The sequence below is a fragment of the Piliocolobus tephrosceles genome, chromosome X (genome assembly GCF_002776525.5).
Source record: "Piliocolobus tephrosceles isolate RC106 chromosome X, ASM277652v3, whole genome shotgun sequence".
Lineage (NCBI taxonomy): Eukaryota > Metazoa > Chordata > Mammalia > Primates > Cercopithecidae > Piliocolobus > Piliocolobus tephrosceles.
Genome location: NC_045455.1, coordinates 65,102,525 through 65,122,659, shown reverse-complemented (window position 1 = coordinate 65,122,659; position 20,135 = coordinate 65,102,525). Strand labels below are relative to the sequence as shown.

At 47.4% G+C, this 20,135-nt stretch overlaps 1 protein-coding gene across 1 annotated transcript in view; it reads right to left on the bottom strand.

Moving 5' to 3' along the window:
* Positions 1-20,027, bottom strand: part of ATP7B (ATPase copper transporting beta) — an 80,587-nt gene extending 60,560 nt beyond the window's left edge. Inside the window, exons 1-2 of the mRNA XM_023187415.1 lie at positions 19,775-20,027; positions 19,200-19,304 (exon numbers count right to left, since the gene is read on the bottom strand). Coding sequence (XP_023043183.1) covers positions 19,200-19,250 — 51 coding nt within the window. The 5' untranslated portion in view covers positions 19,251-19,304; positions 19,775-20,027. The remainder of the gene's footprint in view (positions 1-19,199; positions 19,305-19,774) is intronic.
* Positions 20,028-20,135: the final 108 nt, after the last annotated feature.

Below are 20,135 nucleotides of genomic sequence, written 5' to 3'. Positions count from 1 at the left end.
CTGCTGTTCCACACGGGGATTAAGAGGAGGCGACACACGACACTGTCGTAATTCCAGCAGCAGCCTCCTCTGTTGGGCAGCACTGCCTCCAGTCCCACCCTCCACCCGACTCTACCCCACTCCACCCTACCCCACCACTCGAAGATCAGAAAAAGGGACCTCACCCCCCATGGCAGGAACAGGTCCACCACAGCCCCTAATCCCAGCCATACCTCCTGCCACCAAGTGTGTGTGGAATTGAGATCAGGGTAAAACGGTCACTCTGTCTCTCCGCATTATTCTTCACAGCAGAGTGTACCAGCAGGGGGTCACTGAGGTGTGCACCCAGTGAGGGCACTCAGAACACACACCCAAGGCCACTGAAGGCTGCCTCTTCATAGGTTGCCCACAATGACGCTTCCTCCCCAATTAACACTGTCATCCCTGCCCCAAGAACTCCCAACTGAGAGATCTGTTCTCTTTGAGGAAAGGCAACCCCAAGGCTGGTCCACGCACCGAAGCTCCTTTGTGCCTGCTTTATCCTGCTGCTTCTTACTGCACTCCATGGGGGTTGCTATCACTTCTAAAGCACACGATGAGCAACCAACTCCTCCAAAATGTGCCTGGGTTTGTTTCTTATCTTCTAAGTGCTGAGCCAAAAAACAAAGAACCTACCTCAATTTCCAAGAAATATCATGCAAACCCATTTTCATCAAAGGAAAGGTATATTTGATGTTAAAGGCCTTGGGCCCCAACCCTAGCCTCCCTGCCAGAGGCTAGCACTGCAGGGCTGTGCAGCTGCCTCTATGGGAGCCTATGTAAACACGTCAGGTGCATCTGCGATTGCTTTCTAGTGATTGTTCAGGTCTTGCTTATCTACGTCTCTCCCTTATCAGGAGCTCCACATGCTCTGCTGACCACCTGACATTTCATTTATGGGGCATCAGAAGTAGGTTTTCCAGGTAACTGAGGCTTATCTCTTTAAGCATTAGATTCTTAAAAAATTAGTCATTCTGGGTGAAAATCTTCCCCAAAGGTAACATCTATTTTTCTGCTGCCTTTTAAAGTGAGTTATTGAACATATTTTAACTTTTCCTTGGTGATATGAGATCATTATAAATATAAATGCTTCTTCTGTGCTGTGCCTATGAATAGCTAATAAGGAAAATATATAGGGATCATATGTGCCACATGCTTTTAAATAGTCTATCCTGTTAGCTCCATGAAATTGAAATACTTCATCATTCAAACCACTTCTAGATGGTGGCTCAGATCCAGAAGACAGCCAGAAAAAGGGGCTGGGGCCAGGTTAGAAAGAGCAGAGTCTAGACTTTGTCCTGTGGGTGGTGTAGAATCACCAGGAGTTTCTGAGCACAGAACTCACAGAATCATATTTGTGATCTGGAAACAGTTTGGGCAGAAACAAGAATGAAGACTCAGGAGAGGGGGGATTACAAGGAGCAGGAAATTTAATAGTAGAATACGATTAAACAAACGAGGAGGCCTCCCAACTCAGTGACTGCTGGATCATAGCAGGTGACAAAAAGTGGGGGCCTGAGGATGACAATGCCATTTCTAGTTTCGCAGATTGGGCACATGGTGATGAGTACACCAAGATGAGGGGGGAGGGTAGGAAGAAGGCAAGTCTGGGGTAAACACAGTGGCTTCTCCTTTGCTCCCATAGAATCTAAGGGACCTGTGGAACAGCCAAGGCATGGGCCACCTTCCCAGACTACAGCATTAAGTACAAACTCCTCTTTCTAGCACCTTCCCCTTTCCTCACACCTGACCCTGGCTTTCCTGCTCCTCCCCTTCAAGGCACCATCTAATCCTTCTTATCCTTCAAGTCCTGCCTCTCTGTGGAATCCAGCCAGCGGCTCTCTCCCTTATCTGAATTCCAACATCACTAATGTCAACATTAGGGTGCCAGCAGGGGGTCAGCCTGTAACAATGCTGGAGGACAAGTCTTCTCTGTCCACTGAGGCTGCAGTCAGCTCAGTCCACACTTGTTACTGATGCCTATGGGCATGTGCTCACTTTGGGAAACATGGTCAGATTCTACGAGGATCTCATATCTTAGCTGCCCACACACCTAACATGGTGATGAACAGTATAAGACATTAAATAAGTATATTTAAGCAGTTAAATATTTACATACTTACATTTTAATAAGTATATTTAACCGTATTTTTAAAATGAGTTGAATTATATACTGCTCAGAATGTGCTTTCTACCTAGAATGTCATGGTACTTTTTGCCCCCCTTACCACAATGCAAGGGCAAACTCTATCAGTCCCTCATATATTCCTTCTAGAACAGGTCTTCAAGGGTTTCCTTGCACTAGATCATTCTGTCTTCCATATGTACAAATTTCACGAGCCATTTTCCAGAAGAAAATTCATCTTCTTTACCTCCTACTCACCTTCACAGTCTGTGGATCTTTCCTGTATAAAAACAAATATCTCTTTGGTGTCCTAAACAATCTTGTTGCAACCTGAGAAGCCTGGGCCCAAAGGCAGATGGGCAGCTCATGTTTCCATGAACCTCCAGGACAAAGGGCTCTTTGGAGGAGGGACATCTGGTTAAAATATTTCAGCACTCACAAACATTACCTGCTCAGTCCAGCTAGAGGCTAACATTGGGCAGGGCTTCCCAGACGAAATCCCCAGGCCAGCCCTCCCAAGATGGGGAGAGGAGTCCCGGATCCTATGACGGGACAGGAGGGCAGAGCCTGACATTAAAGCTGCATGCTCGGTTCCCAAGCAGAGAATGTGAGCACTGCAAACAGCACAGCCACCAACAGTCAGGGCTCCAGCAGCCCAACCTTCAGAACAGAGGGGAGTGTTAACCGATGCAGATTATTTATAGTCTGAGAGCCATGTATTTAAGTGTATGCACAACAGAAGACCAGAAGAGGAGCACAAGACACATACTGCTCTTGGAAGTTTACTGGCAAGTTAGGAGAGAAGAACAGTAGCAAAGGGCAGTATTCAATTCTGAATTCCTCAACCACTAGGTGCTGGGAGCGGGGGAGGGAAGGATGGTGGGCTTTAACATCAGCTTGGCTTCTCCCCATACTGCTGCTGATCTCCAAGACTGAAACAACTAGTTCGGCAGGACTTTCATACCAGCTTACTAACAGGAGACAGGCACAAATAAACACATACCTAAGTAAGCTCACTGGAGGAGTGCTCTTAAATAAACTGCACTTGGCTGAACAGTCTTGAGTGAAAAATGATTACGATAGTTCTAAATTATGAAGAGATGGGATGCCAAAAAGAGAAACAATGGGATTATCGAAAAGTAAAAGCCAGTGTTTCCATTTCACAGTTCATTCCATGTACCTTCGACTTCACTGGCTGCCCTCATCATCCGGCACCTACCTGCAAAACTTCAACACTGCTTTACTCTCAGTTCCACTTGGCTTCACGCCTGTCCTCTAGCAGCTCAACAAGAGTGAAACAGAACGCACATCCAGGCTGGCTGGCCGCACTCTGATTCAGCACCACTAACTGCGGGAGGACCTGTGCTGCCACCTGGCAGTCCAACTACCCGCTAGTCCTCTCACCCTTCACTCTCCGAGACAGTGGTCCTATCCCCTCTCCGGCTCCTCAGGTCCCCACGGCCCACCCCCATCCTTACTCTCAGTCAGTGACACTCGCACTGCCCAAGGTGACCAGTCCTTGTCTCCAAGCTCAGCCTCCAAGTTGCCCCACCTGCCTGATTTTCCTCCTGTACTTCCCACCAACAGCTCCTACTCAGAGTCTTTCACCAGAGCCTCCAAGCCCCCAAACCTTCAAGTGCTGCAGTGGCCCCCAGCTCGGCCCTTGGACCTCTTTTCCATCTCTGTTCATTCCTTGTGCACTCATCCAGGCCAGGAGAAGTATACCTTTCTTAGCTCACTCAGGCTGCTATCACAAAATACCTTAGACTGGATAATTTATAAACAACAAAAATTTATTGCTCACAGTTCAGGAGCCTGGGAAGTCCCAGAGCCAGCAGATTCGGTGTCTGCTGAAGGCCGTTCTGCTTCATAGATGGTGCCTTGCTGCTGCATCCTCAAATGGCAGAAGAGCAAAGTGGCTCCCTCAAGCCTCTTTTATGAAGGCACTAACCTCACTGGAGAAGGCAGAGCCCTCATGGCCAAATCACCTCCTAAAGTCCTCACCTCCTAATACCATCACCTTCAGGGTTACATTCCAACATATGAATTTGGCAGGGATATTAACATTCAGACTATATCACCACCTACAGCCTACAATTCCCAAACGCTACACTTACAGACCCAAACACCTCATCACCATCTCCTCGGTGTTTCTTACATATCTCAAACTTAACTTGTCTACAACAGAGCTCCCAATATTCTGTCCTTCCCCTGCTGCTCCCACAGTCTTCCCCACCTTAGTGAATACAACTCTTTCCTTCCACTTGCCCAGGAAAAAAAATCTGGATTCCTCTTTGATAAGGATCATTTCATCCAGGCACAGTAGCTCATGCCTGCAATCCCAGCACTTTGGAAGGCCAAGGCAGGAGGACCGCTTGAACCCAGAAGTTTCAGACCAGCTTGGGCAACACAGTGAGACACCATCTCTTCAAAAAATAAAAACCTAGCTGGGCATGGTGGTGCACACTTGTAGTCCCCAGGTACTCAAAAGGCCGAGGTGGGAGGATCACTTAAGCCCAGGAGGTGGATGGAGGTTGCAGTGATCTGTGATTGGACCACTGCACTCTAGCCTGGATGACAGTGTGAGATTCTGTCTCAAAAATAATAATTAAAATTAATTTAAAATTAAAAAGTAAAAAAGAATCATCTCCTTCTTTCAAACCCACATGTAAATGTTTAGCAAATTCTGTTAGTTCCACCATCAAAATGCATCCAGCATCCAATGACTTCAACACATCCACAAGAACCCTGGTACAAGCCACCAGCTCATCTCACCTGCACTATTGCTTAGAATCTCCTAACTGACCTCCTGGCTTCTGCTCTTAGCCCCTAAAGTCTATTCTCAACACAGAAGTCAGATGAATGCCTTTAAGAGGAAGTCACAAGATGTCATGCCCCAAAAATGCCTCCAGGGGGTTCCCATGTGCTTGATAAAACCTAAAATCCTTACAACGACGATCTGTAAGACTATACAGTTGCAGCCCTCCCATTACCTTCCAACTTATCCTCACACTCCTGGCCCCTTACTCACTCTGAAACAATCATTCTAATATTGCTGTTCCTTAGGTAAGCAAGGTGTAAACCTGCCTCAGGAACTTTCTACTAGCTTAGAAATACTTCCCTCCAACCTCCCATATCCAGAGGGCTCACCTCCATGAGATTTTTGCTCAAATGTCAACTTCTCAGTGATATCCCCCAAATGACCCTATCTAAATTTCATGCACTCCCAATTCCCTATCATCCTTCCCTGTCTTATTTTTCTCGAGAATTCTCAATCACCACCAAATGCAATAATATATCTTTTACTTACTCTTTTTTAACAACCATCCCCCCCAGTTAGGATCTAAGTTTCACAAGTGCAGGAATCCTTCACTTTTTTTTTTTTTTTAAGGACAGGGTCTCACTCTGTCACCCAAGCTGGAGTGCACTGGTGTGATCTTGGCTCACTGCAGCCTCCGCCTCCCTGGCTCAAGTGATCCTCCCACCTCAGCCTCCCAAGTACCTGGGGCTACAGGTGAGTGCCACCATGTCCAGCTTGCTTGCTTATTGATTGATTGATTGATTGATTGTTTAGTAGAGACAAGGGTTTCACTACGTTATCCAGGCTGGCCTCGAACTCCTGAGCTCAAGCAATCCGCCTACTTTGGCCTCCCAAAGTGCTGGGATTACAGGTCTGAACCACCACACACAGCCTCTTCACATCTATTTTGTTCAGTCACTGCTGTATTCCAAGGTCTAAAACACTGCTTGACACTTAAAGATTTTCTCACTAAATATTTGTTGAATGAATGACAAAGAATGCCAAGCAAAAACAATTTACAAATGTGCTTGCTGTAAAAAGACTGCTAAACTTTCAGACAATACTCAACATTCAGGGCCAGGTGTGGGGGCTCATGCCTGTAATCCTAGCACTTTGAGAGGCTGAAATGGGAGGATCACTTGAGCCCAGGAGTTTAAAACCAGCCTGGGCAAAATGGTGAAACGCTGTCTCTACAAAAAAAATTTTTTTTTAATTAGCTGGGCATGGGGGCACATGCCTGCAGTCCCTACTACTCAAGAAGCCGAGGTGGTAGGATCACCTGAGCCCAAGGAGAACGAGGCTGCAGTGAGCCTGCCACTGCATTCCAGCCTGGGCAACAAAGAACCTGTTAAAGAAGAGGGGAGGGGAGGGAAGGGGAAGGGAGAAGATGGGAGGGGAGGGGAGGGGGACGGGAGGGAGGGAGGGAAGGAAAAAAGGGAGGGAGGGAGGGAACTAGCGAGCCTCATGCAAAAGCTGACTCCCTCCTCCCTCACTTACTCATTCCTTTATCCCTTCAAGCCAGGGATCTAAGTTCAAACACAGGGATCTCTCAGAGATATCATGGGTTTGGTTCTAGATCATCACGATAAAGCAAATATCCTAATAATGTGAGTGACACAAAGGTTTTGGTTTCCTTGTGCATATAAACGTTATGTTTACACTATAGTCTATTAAGTGTGCAACAGCATTATGTCTAAAAAAAATACATATACCTTAATTTAAAAATATGGTATGGCAAAAAAATGCTAACAATCATCTGAGCTGTCAGTAAGTCATGGTCTTTCTGTTAGTAGAAGGCCTTGCTTCAATGTTGAGGACCGTGCTCTGGACGAGGCTTTGGCTTAAGAGAATGTTGTGTCTGGTTTGATCTTATGTCCAAATCACTACAACTTTCTCCATATCAGCAGTAAGGCTGTTTTGCTTTCTTATCATTCATGTGTTCACTGGAGTAGTACTTACTTTCCTACAAGGACTTTACCTGTGCATTAACAACTTTGCTAACTGTTTGGCACCAGAGTCCTAGGTTTCAGCCTATCTCAGCTTTTGACAAGCCTTCCTCACTAAGATTAATCATTTCTAGCTTTTAAAGGGAGTGAACTCTTTCACTCGAACAACTTAGAATCCATTGTAGGGTTATTAATTGGCCTAATTTTAATATCGTTGTGCCTTAGGAAACAGGGAGACCTGAGAGGGAGGGAGAGACAAAGACAGGAACTGCTGGAGTCAGTGCAGCAGTCAGAATGCACACATTTATAGATTTAACTTTGCCATCTTATACGGGCCCCAAGATGATTATAATGGTAGCATCAAAGAGCACTGATCACAGATCACCATAACAGATATAATAATAATGAAAAATCTGAAATATTGTGAGAATTACCAAAATGTGGCATGAAGTGAGTACATGCTGTTACACAAATGCCATCAGTAGACTTGCTCAGTGCAGGGTTGCCAGAAACCTTCAACTGGTTAAAAAAAAAAAAAATACAGCATCTGCAAAAGGGCAATAAAGCAAAGGTGTGCCTATACTGTCACAAGTAGGCAGTGACTTAAATGAGCAGAACAGGCCGTGTGGGGCTTGCAGCCACAGGAGGAGCTCATGTCCCACCTGGAAGAGGCAGCTGTTCCTCAGCTCCAGCCAACTGTTGTCAAAAGGCCTGGTGTCACTAGAGCTTCCAAGAGAAGGTGGATAGCTGGAGTTTTACACAGTAAAATCATCCCATTTTAAGATGTTGAAAACTGGCCACAGTTCTAGCCAATGGAATATAAGGCAAAGTTGTTTGTCAGGGCTCCTAAGCAGGCTCCTTAAAAAAGAGTGGGACTGGCTGGGCGTGGTGGCTCACGCCTGTAATCCCAGCACTTTGGGAGGCCGAGGCAGGCAGATTACCTGAGGTCAGGAGTTCAAGACCAGCCTGGCCAACATGGTGAAACCCCATCTCTACTAAAAAAATACATAAAAATTAGCCGGGTGTGGTGGCACATGCCTGTAAACCCAGCTACTCGGGAGGCTGAGGCAGGAGAACTGCTTGAGCCCAGGAGAGGGAGGGTGCAGTGAGCCGAGATCGTGCCACTGCACTCCAGCCTGGCTGACAGAACAAGACTCTGTCTCAAAAAAAAAAAAAAAAAAAGAGAGAGAGCAGGATTATCCTTGCCTTTCCCTTATTTCAATGGTGTGCAAACTTGAAATACACAGCTGCAGCCCCAACAGCTGTCTTAGGCCATGAGGTATCAGGAAGATGGAGTTGCATCCTAACTTGTGTTAAAAAATCATTAATCAGGAAGCAATTAGGCTGAGAAGACTCCAGCACTTCAGGTGCCTATGTAAGCAAACCAAACCCAACTCAATATAAACAGTAAAACAAAGCTTAAGCGTAACCAATCAGAATCCATCAACTACCTCTAACTAGAGACTTCATCAATCAGGAACCGCCAACTAAACTCTAACTAGGGTCTTTTTTATTCCTTATTTTTAATTTTTTTCTCCAATCTCACGACAGCTTATAACTAGGCCTTTCTACTTTAACCAATCAATTATTCTCTTTGTTTTGCTTCCCTGAACACTTTATAGTCTTTCCCTCATTCCCCCTAGATGGAGCCCTGAACTGTGTAGTCTGGCACTGGCCAATTCATGACTCTGATGGTATTGCCCTAGTGGGGGCGCTCTGTGACAGCTCTTCCCCATAGACGTTTTCTGCCTGGGCCCGGGTTCTCCAAGACATCCTCTGAAATCTAGATGAAAGTAACCACACTCCACAGCTCTTGAACTCTGCTTAGCTGCAGTCAGCACCACATTGACACCAAGGTTTACAGCCTGCACCTTCCAGAGCAGCAGCCCAAGCCACACCTGAGCCACAGCTGGAGTGGCCAAGGAGCACTGCAGAATGCAGGAAGCAGAGATTCGAGGTAGCCCCGGGCAACTAGACCCATGGCTCCACTGGCGGCGCATGATCCTCTCCCTCCTGCCCTCATGGTCCAGGCACTCAGGGCCTGTGACAGAAGTAGTAGTCCCAAAGACCTTCCAAATCCCTTTAAGGTCACTCTTCCCAGCAGCCTTTTCATTCTTTATGATCTAGCCTGACTGAACATTTTCCGAATCTTTGTAAGTTCTGCTTCCCTTTTGATTATAATTTGTCTTTGTTTTCTTCTTGCATTTTCTTACAAGCAATTAAGAGAAGCCATGCAGCACCCTGCACTCTCTGCTTAGAGATTTCTTCCACCAAATATCCTAGTTCATCACTCTTCATCTAGTTCATCATCTATCCTCCACAAAGCATTAGGGCACAGACACAACTGACCCACGTTCTCTGCCATTTTATAAATAAAAACAGAATTGGCTTTTCTCTAGTTCCCAATAAAATATTCCTCATTTCTATCAAAGACCTCATCAAAATGACCTTTGTGATTTGTTTTTCTAAGACCACCAGAGTGGGCACAAAAGAACCAGCGAGTAGGCAAGGCTAAAAGCAAAACTGCAAATTTATTCTTTGGTCATCTAGCTTCAGGAACCGGAGCTGGGGGGGGTGGGTGGAGTTTCTAATACAGTCCCGACAAGAGTGGGGGCTGAGAAAGCCCGCCCCCGGCGCATCTGCTGGGAGCAACTTTTCTAGGAGTGGAAGGGCAATAGGCGGGGCACGGGCATGTCGGGGGAGGGGGGGCGCTCCGCAGGTGCCACCAGGTAAATCTTGGTCTCCTCGGATTGACATCACCTGGTGCATGCCTGATTAATCTGTACCTTCCCGGGCGTCAGCTGCATTCTCGCACACACGGGAAAAGTTGGTGGTGAAGAAGAACCCGGAAGTGCACCATCCTGCCTCCGTTCGTCCAAACAGTCCAACCTTTTATTGATAATAGCGATAAATGGGCGCCATGTTCTGTCTGGCTACTTCCTGCTGTTAAGGGGCGTCGTTAAGGTCGGGGCCCATGGTTGGTATTTGGATGTATGGATGAAAAATAAAATAAGGCACAGTATTAGTATAGGAATGAGGAATGGAAGCATTTGTTGGAATATGGGCAAAACCCAGAAGGAAGGTCCTGGCAAGGTTGGGGAGTATGAGTATGAGATAGGTAAGAAAATTTAGTAAGTTTGAGGCGAGTGGGGGAAAGCCAAACTGATTTCCACTGATTGCTTTCAGTAGGGGCCCTTTTTAGCTGGGAATGAGGAAGGAGTGCGCAAAGTAGTTGTTGGCCAGGCAGCAATTAAGGAGTGGAGTTTTTGGTGGAGTGGAGTTTTTGGTGGAGTGGATGGCTTTCCACTTACTCCTACTACAGAGATATTGGATGGAAGGCTAGGTCCAGAGAAGGACGGCAAAACAGAATAGGTAGCCTCACTGTCGATTAAAAAATTGTCTTACCCGCTACCAGGAGAGTTACCCGCGGCTTGGTGAGGGTGATGGGGGTCCCCGAGTCTCGGCACCTTCAGTTGTCGTCATCCAGATGTAGGAGCTGGAAGGAGCTCCCAGGATCCTGGGAAAGGGGGTCACGTAGAGACGCAGCACCTGTTCTCAGGGGGGGGCAATCAGACTTCCAGTGTCCTCCTTGCTGGCAAGCAGGGCAGGGGGTTGCTGGTGGACGAGGGTTAGGACATTCACTGGCCTAATGTCCTGATGCCTTGCACTTATAGCAAGGCTGCGTTGGGGCTCGGGGACCCTGTGGACACCTGTTGGCATAGTGTCCTGCCTTGCCGCACTTATATAGCAGGCTCTTTTTGCAGCCTTGGAGTCTGTGGGGTGTGTGCTCTCTGGCCTGGGGTTACGACTGGGCTGTAAAGCCGCTGCTAGGAGCTGAACCTTCTGTTCAAGGCGAGCTTGCCGTCTCCTCTCTGGAGTTATAGACCTTAAAGGCTAATTTAACTAGGTCTTGTATTGGTGTCTGAGGACCATCCTCTACCTTTTGTTTTTTTTTACGAATGTCAGGAGCTGATTGAGAAATGAAATAAGACGCCAAAATGGTGGCCCCTGTTGGGGAGGCCGGATCTAACCGGGTATACTGGGTTAGAACCTCAGTCAGTTTAGGGTAGAGGTTAGGATAACCTGGAGGTCATGCCAAGTTAAGTCATAGGCCTAACAAAGGTGTCTAAATTCCTTTATGTATATGGTAGGATTAGCTGAGAAATCACCTAAACGTTTCTCAATTTTGGAAAGATCGGCCAATGAAAAAGGGACATGTACTCTGACTACCCCCTCCACCCCAGCCACCTCTCGCAAAGGTGCTAACACTGTAGGAGGGTGTGGGCAGAGATAGGGGACTCAAGACAGCCAGTTGGGGGCCCCAAAGGAGGCATGGGACCGAGTGGATTACTAGTAGATAAGAAGGAGGAAGGAGGAGTCTGGGCAGGAAGGGAGGGGGTGGAGAGAAGGAGGAGTATAGGGACGAGAGCTTAAGGTCTAAAAGCCTTGTACGTAATTAATTTCGGACCACTTGCCTAGCCGCTGGCAGAAATTGCTGAGGTCGATCACGCCACAGTGGGAAGGAAAATTAACCGCTTCTTCCTAAGGTCTTGTTCGAGCTGTAAGGTTTTTAAATTGGCTAGGAGGCACCCTAAGGGGGTGCTCTTTGGAAATTTGGACTGGGGGTTTCCCATTTGTTTCCTCTTTACCGACACAATGGACACAATGGAAATGGAAGTGGATCTCTGCCTGGCTTCAAAGCGTCCTTTGGAACCAGCAGAGACAGACTGGAGGCTCATGGAGCCAAAGTGGAGATTACCTTCAAGCGGACGTCTCCGTCCTGAACAGGTCTCCCAAGCCACTTGGTGGCTCAAAATGGACCTCGGACCTGCGCAGGATTTTGGCCGAGGGAGGTAAAGAGGAGACAAGGGCACTTACCCCAGAGAGGCCGTGAGAGTGAGGGAAGCGGGTCTCAGGTCCTGGTCCAGTCTGCGGGGTGGAAGCAGGAGGAGGTTCCTCAATCCCTAGAGGCCTGAGGAGGGGTCTCCTCCCGGGTCTTCGGCACCAACTGATTTGTTTTTCTAAGACCACCAGAGTGGGCACAAAAGAACCAGCGAGTAGGCAAGGCTAAAAGCAAAACTGCAAATTTATTCTTTGGTCATCTAGCTTCAGGGACGGGAGCTGGGGGCGGGGGTGGAGTTTCTAATACAGTCCCGACAAGAGTGGGGGCTGAGAAAACCCGCCCCCGGCGCATCTGCTGGGAGCGACTTTTCTAGGAGTGGAAGGGCAATAGGCGGGGCACGGGCATGTCGGGGGAGGGGGGGCACTCCGCAGGTGCCACCAGGTAAGTCTTGGTCTCCTTGGATTGACATCACCTGGTGCATGCCTGATTAATCTGCACCTTCCCGGGCGTCAGCTGCATTCTCGCACACACGGGAAGAGTTGGTGGTGAAGAAGAACCCGGAAGTGCACCATCCTGCCTCTGTTCCTCCAAACACTTTGCTGTCCATATTTCCACCAACATTCTGATCATGATCACTTAAGGAACCTCTAAGAAGATTCGGGTTCTGTCTACAGCTCTGTTCTTCTGGGCCCTCACTAAAATAATCCTTAATGCTTAGTTCATACTATCTAGGCTTTTTCCAGCATATACCTCCAAACTCTTCCAGCCCCCTCCCCTTTACCCAGTTCCAAAGCCAACTCCCCGTTTTCAGGGATCTGTCATAGCAATACTCCACTTCTTGGTACCAATTTCTATCTTAGTCCCTTTGTGCCTCTGTTGGGAACAGGCCCCCCAAAACTGGCCATAAACAAAATCTCTGCAGCACTGTGACATGTTCATGACGGCCATAACACCCACGTTGGAAGGCTGTGGGTTTACTGCAATGAGGGCAAGGAATACCTGGCCTGCCCAGGGCGGAAAACCGCTTAAAGATGTTCTTAAACCACAAGCAACACCATAAGCGACCTGTGCCTAAAGGGCATGTTCCTGCTGCAGATAACTAGCCAGACCCATCCCTTTATTTTGGCCCATCCCTTACTTTTAGTTAATCAAATATCTATAGAAACAATGCTAATGACTGGCTTGCTGTTAATAAATTTGTGGGTAAATCTCTGTTCGGGACTCTCAGCTCTGAAGGCTGTGAGACCCCTGATTTCCCACTTTACATCTCTATATTTCTGTGTGTCTTTAATTCCTCTAATGCCGCTGGGTTAGGGTCTCCCAACTGAGCTGGTCTCGGCATGCCTCTATAACAAACTACCACAGACTAGGTACTTATAAACAATACAACTCTATTTCTCATAGTTCTGGAGGCTGGACAGTCCAAGATTAAGGCTCTGGCGAGTTAGTCAGTGTCTGGTGGGGGCTGCCCTGTTTTAAAATGGAGCCACGTTTTTGTGTCCTCCAAAGGACAGAAACATTGTGTCCTCCCTCATGTGGCTGAAGAGGTGAAAAGGGGCAAATTCCCTCCATCCAGACTTTTCATAAGGGGACATAGTCCCACTCATGAGGGCTTCAATCACCTCCTATAGGATTCACTTTTTAATACTGTTACACTGGGGATTAACATTCAACATGAAATATGGGATGACAACACTCAAACCATAGCAGAGGCCATTCAAATAAGAACTGGGGAGGACCTGCCTTTGGTATTCATGGAAACCTAAACAAGAGAAGATTCAGGACAGCAGTGAAGGAAAAGCCAGACGGCAATGGGGAAAGCAGTGGACAAACTGCCTTTGTGTATCAGGAGACACAAACAAAAATGTTCACAACAGAGTTGCTCATAAAGTGCAAAAACCCACAGACCTCCAAGCACTCTTCAAGGAAACTGGATAAACTGTGCTGTATACCTCCCAATGGCATTTAACACAGCCATGAATCTTAGAAATGCAATGTCTAGTTAGAATAGCTGGTCCTTTAAGACTAAACGTGCTATAATACCATATTTATGAAGCTCAGAAAGGAGGAAAACTAAATAATATATTATTCAAGCATTCATATATATGTAACAAAGCTTAATAGAAAATAGAAAGCTGGGTTACAATGAACACAATATCGAGCATGGTGGTCACCTCTGTGGTGGGCACTCCTATGGGTGATGCAAAAAGATAAGGAAGGAGCAGCTGGGAGGGTGCCATGGTGGTGATCACGCTCTTGTTCGTGAGTCAGGTGGGGTTCCTAGGCACTTTCTGTAAACAAGCAAGTGCAGACTATTCTTTCTAGGAAACTGAGGGAAAAAGGGAGAAGAGAAATAGTGTAACAGCTAGTGACAGAAACAAAGTAATGGGAGAGATTTTAGAATAAAAGCAAATTGCACAGTGTCACAGGCAGAAAGAGAGAAATCAGCAGAAAAGGGGAAAGTGGAGAGAAGACATGGTCAATAACTAGGAGGCTCCAGAACAAGCAGAGAGGAAGGCGTCAAGGACACTGGTAGAGGGGATGACCTTAAAAGAAGACAGGCCTGTCCTCCGATTCTAGAGATAAGGAGACAAACATAGGTTGTAGGTCTAAATAAAATTTGGAATAGAATAAACAGACAACCTACAGAAGGGGAAAAAATATTTACAAAATATGCATCAGACAAAGGTCTAAAATCCTGAATCTATAAGAAACTTAAAACAAACAAAAAAGAACCCACTGAAAAATGGGCAAAGGACATAATTAGACACTTCTCAAAGAAAGACATACATGATACACGTGGCCAACAAACATATGAAAAAATACTCAACATTACAAATCACCAGGGAAATGCAAATCAAAACCACAGTGAGATACCATCTCACACCAGTCAGTATGACTATTGCTAAAAAGTCAAAAATAGCAGATGCTGGCAAGGTGGTGGAGAAAAGAAAATGCATACACACAACTGCTGGGAATGTAGTTCAGCTATTGTGGAAAGCAACCTGGAGATTTCTCAAAGAATTTAAAAATAGAACTATCATTTGGCTAGGCACAGTGGCTCTTGCCTGTAATCCCAGCACTTTAGGAGGCCAAGGAGGGAAGATGGCTTGAGCCCAGGAGTTTCAGACCAGCCCAACCGGGCAACATGGCAAAACCTGTCCCTTAGAGAAAAAAAAAAAAAAAAAAAATTAGCTGGACGTGATGACATGTGACTGTAGTTGCAGCTACTTGGGAGGCTGAGGTGGGAGGATCATTTGACCCCAAGGAGGTGGAGGCTGCAGTGAGCCGTCATCATGCCACTGCACTCCAGAGCCTAGGGGACAGAGTGAGACCTTATCAAAAAACAAAAAGTAGTACCATTTGACCCCACAATCCCATTATTGAGTGTATACCCAAGGGAATATAAATCTTTCCACCATAAAGACAAATGCATGCATATGCTCATTTCAACACTGTTCACAACATAGCAAAAACAGAATCAACCTGGATGAGCATCAAAGGCAGAGCAGATAAAGAACATATGACACATATGCACCATGGAATACTACATAACCATAAAAAAAGAATGAGATCATGTCCTTTGCAGCAACATGGATAGAGCTGGAGGTATCCTAAGCAAATTAACACCAGAACCAAAAACCAAATACTGCATGTTGTCACTTATAAGTGGGAGCTAACCACTGAGTACACATGGACACTAAGAAACAACAACAGACACTGGGGCCTACTTGGGGGTGGAGGGTGGGAGGAGGGTGAGGATTAAAAAACTACGTATGGGGTATCTGTACACCTACCCCCACAACACGCAATTTACCCATGTAACAAATCTACCTCTTGAAACAAAAAGAAAAGTTGGAAAGGAAAAGAAAAATTGAGGGAGAAGGTGGGTAGAGCTAGGCAGAAAGTTGAAGAAAAACATACTCAATGATGTCAATTTCCTTGAGTAAGAAGTAAAGTTACCTGTTGAAAACAAGGGACAGCAGAAATTGTGCAGAGGGCTCACTCCAAATGGCAAAGGCTTGCCAAGAATCACACAAAGTTGATAAGGACAAGTAAAAGGCATCAGAAGGCACAACTGAGATTAGAAACAAGAAACTGCTAGCAGCACCATCCATGTGGTTGCCTGAATTTCTGGCTCCAACAAAGCTGCTATGTTCAGAAATGAAAGATTTCACAATTCCTAGTGTTTTAAAGGTGTATTTGTGGCCGGGCATGGTGGCTCATGTCTGTAATCTCAGCACTTTGGTAGGCCAAGGAGGGTGGATCACCTGAGGTACGGAGTTCAAGACCAGCCTGGCCAACATGGTGAAACCCAGTCTCTATTTAAAATACAAAAATTAGCCAGGCTTGGGGGTGGATGCCTGTAATCCCAGCTACTTGGGAGGCTGAAGCAGGAGAATTGCTTCAACCCAGGAGGCAGAGGTTGCAGTGAGCCAAGATCAAGCCATTGCACTCCAAGCAGGCGACATAGCGAGACTCTGTCTAAAAAAAAAAAAAAAATACACACACAAAACAAAAACAAAAACAAAAAAAAATCAAAAAAGTTGTATTTACTATGTTAGTTACATCGCAATAAAAAAGTCATTCTCTGCTTTGCCCCCCATCTCACTGACCTTTGATCTGCTCAGATTTTCTCCTTTAATTTAGCTAAAAAGAAAAAAGAAAAATCTATACAAGAAAAAAAAAGCTATGGACATTTCAGAACATCACTCATCACTATGCAATGATTCCAATTTTCTCCTATAGATAAAAATGATACTAAAGTCACCTGAACATGGATACTTCCTTGATACCTATGCTATGGCATCAGTGAGCAGTGTCCATGTTACTGGGCCATCTCCACCCCTCCCATTGAGAGGAAAATGTATGTCAGGTAAAGAAGCACTTAAAATCCATCTCTGTCACTTACTTAGTTTATTTTACCCTGCTCTGTAGTTACCAACTGCACTCTGTTGCTGCTAAAACGACCACTGGCCTCTAATATTCAGGACAGTTGAGTTTAGACAGCCTGGTTTCTCTACCAAGAAGACAATTCCATAGAAAGTAAGGGTAGAAAACCTAACTTACAGTTCTTTTTCAGGCTTTTCAGCCACCTTTGTTCTGGATGGGGACGATCATTTCCAATAGTCTCTAGCTGGTCTCCCATAGTTTCCTGCCCAGTTCACCCTCTGCCTTGCAGGAGTGACTTAGGCTGTTATCCTGTAGGGTAAAGTCCAAACTCCTAGCCTGATAAACAGGGTCTTCCACGGACCTTTCAGCCTTCCACTCTTCCAGCCTTGCCACGCCCCTCACAGTCCCCTAACTGCCTCTTTCCATTTCCAGTCCTCTGGACCTTTACACATGCTGGTCTCTGCCTCCAACGCCCTTCTCTCCGTGCTCCCATGTACCTAATCAACGCCCTTCTCTCCGTGTTCCTGTGTGTCAACGCCTGCTCTTCCTGAAAGATCCACTCGAGCACCACCTCCCACTGAAGGAATTTTTGTGCCCCTTCTGTGGGTGTTGTACCGTGTAGACAGCTCTGTCTCACCACGCATCCAGCACAGCGGCTGACCTCTCTTCATCTTTGCCTCCCCCTGCTTGGTCCAGTACCAGGCACACAGAAAGTGCTCCACAATGTTTGTGGACTGAAGGCTGAATGACCAGGTCACTGTTGCCTCACAGAGAGGCCTCTGAAGATAAAGCAATGTGGAGAAATCATGTTGAGAATTCACTCATTCAAGAACAACTGTAGTGCACCTATACGTGCTGTGGGAAATAGTTTTTTAAAGGGTACAAACCCGGTTCCCATTTCAAGAAGCACAGAGTTGCAAATAAAAGCTATATTCATTAAATAACCATACCAGGTGGTAAGACCAAGTGTCAAGTAAGTTTCGACAATAAAAAATAACTGAGAAAGTCAGGCAGGCCTGGCTAGGACTCAATCCTAGGTCAGCCCCAGCCAATCTGGCTTTCTTATTGTTCCCCAAACTCTAACATCATGTCTTCTGTACTGTTCCACTCATGACACTTCTGACACCAAATGTGTGGGGTTTTTTCCCACACCAACCAATCTCCAGACACTAACTGGGGGCCTCCGATTCAATTCAATTCCGACACCAACCATCTGGAGTTAGCACAGACCCCACAGGTAAGGGCTCAGGCCCGCAAGAGTGCCCACACTTCACATGCCAGTCGCCAGGTCTGGACCATCTGGACTCCTGACCAACTGTGAAGTCAGGAGTTTCCTACAACTGCCTCCTCAGGTTGGGTAATTTGCTAGAGCAGCTCACAGAACTTAGGAAAGCACTTTATTTACTATCACCAGTTTATTATAAAAAATACAGCTAAGAAACCACCACAGGGAAACGATAGGGCAAAATATGGGAATGGAGGTTTCCAGGAGCTTCCATGTCCTTTCCAGGCACCACCTTCCCAACACCTTGATGTGTTCACCAACAGGAAGCTCTCCAAAACCCACCATTTAGGATTTTTAAGAAAGCTCTATTTGTGATCCGCTGCGCTGGTTAAAAAAAAAAAAAAGCCAAGCGCAGTGGCTCACGCCTGTAATCGCAACACTTTGGGTGGGCAGATCACGAGGTAAAGAGATAGAGACCATCCTGGCCAACGTGGTGAAACCCCGTCTCTACTAAAAATACAAAAATTAGCTGGGTGTGGTGGTGGGCGCCTGTAATCCCCGCTACTCAGGAGGCTGAGGCAGGAGAATCGCTTGAGCCCAGGAGGCATAGGTTGCAGTAAGCTGAGATCCTGCCACTGCACTCCAGCCTGGTGACAGAGACTACATCTCAAAATAAATAAATAAATATAAATAAATAAAAATTTAAAGAAAGCTCTATTCTGCAGGCATGACTGATGAGATCTTTGTCCACTGGTTACTGGCACAATCTCCAGAGGCTGGAGTACCCGGCTGAACATTCGAATCCCCTAATCACATGGTTGGTTCTTCTGGCAATCAGCCTCCATCCTGAAGCTATCTAGGGGCCTATCAAGAGCCCTCTCATTAACAGAAACTCAGGTAGGGCATTTTAAAAAGATTGTTTTAATGTATTACTTGTACAATTAAAATGAATTTAAAACAGTTATAAAAGTTCCTGGGCCTCGATATACCATATCTGGTCCAAGCACCAGGCTCTGAGTAACTTCTCCAGGTAACTAACTTCATCGTTTTGAGCCATTAGAGCCCTAGCACAGCAACTCGACGCTCACTTTACCTCTCCAGCATCAGACCCCTTAAAAGCATAAAGGTGCATTTTGAGGTGCAGGGTTTTCCATCGTTCCCAAACACCAGTTGACCGCACGCTTTTTCTAAAGCGTCCTTTTCTCCCACGCCACCACGCCCCTGGAGCTGTGGGTCTGGCTCGGCCTTGTCTGCGCACCCCCTGGGGTCGAGTAAGCGTAGGACATGGGGAGGGAAGTCCTCCTGGTGGGAGCTCGCTCGCTGCGCTGGAGCGGGGGAACAAAACTCACTTTCCGACTGGCCCCTTCTCTGGCAGTGATCTGTCTCTCCTGCTCAGGCATCGTCCCGCGCGGACACCCAATTCTTCTCTGATCTGGCTCAGAGCCAAAGGTCACCTGGTCGGCAGAGGAGAGTGTGGTGTTAAAATCCGGGGAGGTGAGGCGCGGAGCGTGAGGGTATCGACGCGGCTCGGCTCTAATGCCAAGAGGGGTCCGGGAACCGCCCCTTATTTTGGGACCGGGGAAGCTGCAGCCCTCGCCACACAGATGATTCAAAGTTGCGCGCCGCCGTCCTCCCGACATGGGGGCGTGCGGATGAGAGCGCGAGGGGAGAGTGGGCCTTGGACCCTCGCCCACTCCCCAGGGGGCTTAGAGTGCCCGCCGTGGAACTGCCGGCCCAGCCGGTGCCTAAGTGTCCTCTGCCGTGCCGGCGCCGCAGGGCGGAGGCCCGTCCTCCTCCGCGGTCTCAGTCACCTCGCGCTGGTGCGCTCCAACACTGTACTGGGATCTCAAGCGTGTGCGGGAGCGTGAGGGCAGGTGAGCGGCGCAGAGTCGGGCCGCAGACACAGCTCCCAGGGCTCACCCACCGTCTGCGGGGAAGGTGCCGGGTGGCGCCACGTCGGGTCAGCTCGGCGCTGCCCCCTCCTCGGACTCTGCACCTGGCTGCCGGGCGCCGCGGGTCCCAAAGGAAGCAACCGCGGCGACAGAGAACTCCGCACCTGGAAAATCGATCCGCGGTGCGCAAAGAGCAGCCAATGGCCTCCAACGGGCGACGGACTCTGGACCGTGGACGGGGGCGCAGGCGCCCAGGCGGGGGCTTCCAGTGGGGTAGAGGGGCAAGGGAAGGAGCGACGGCTGTCAATCACATGCCACGCCCTTCTCAGCCCAACCCCTGCTGCTGTCCCGCCCAAGGGGGCGGGTGCCGTGTGCGCCAGGCCGAACACTAGT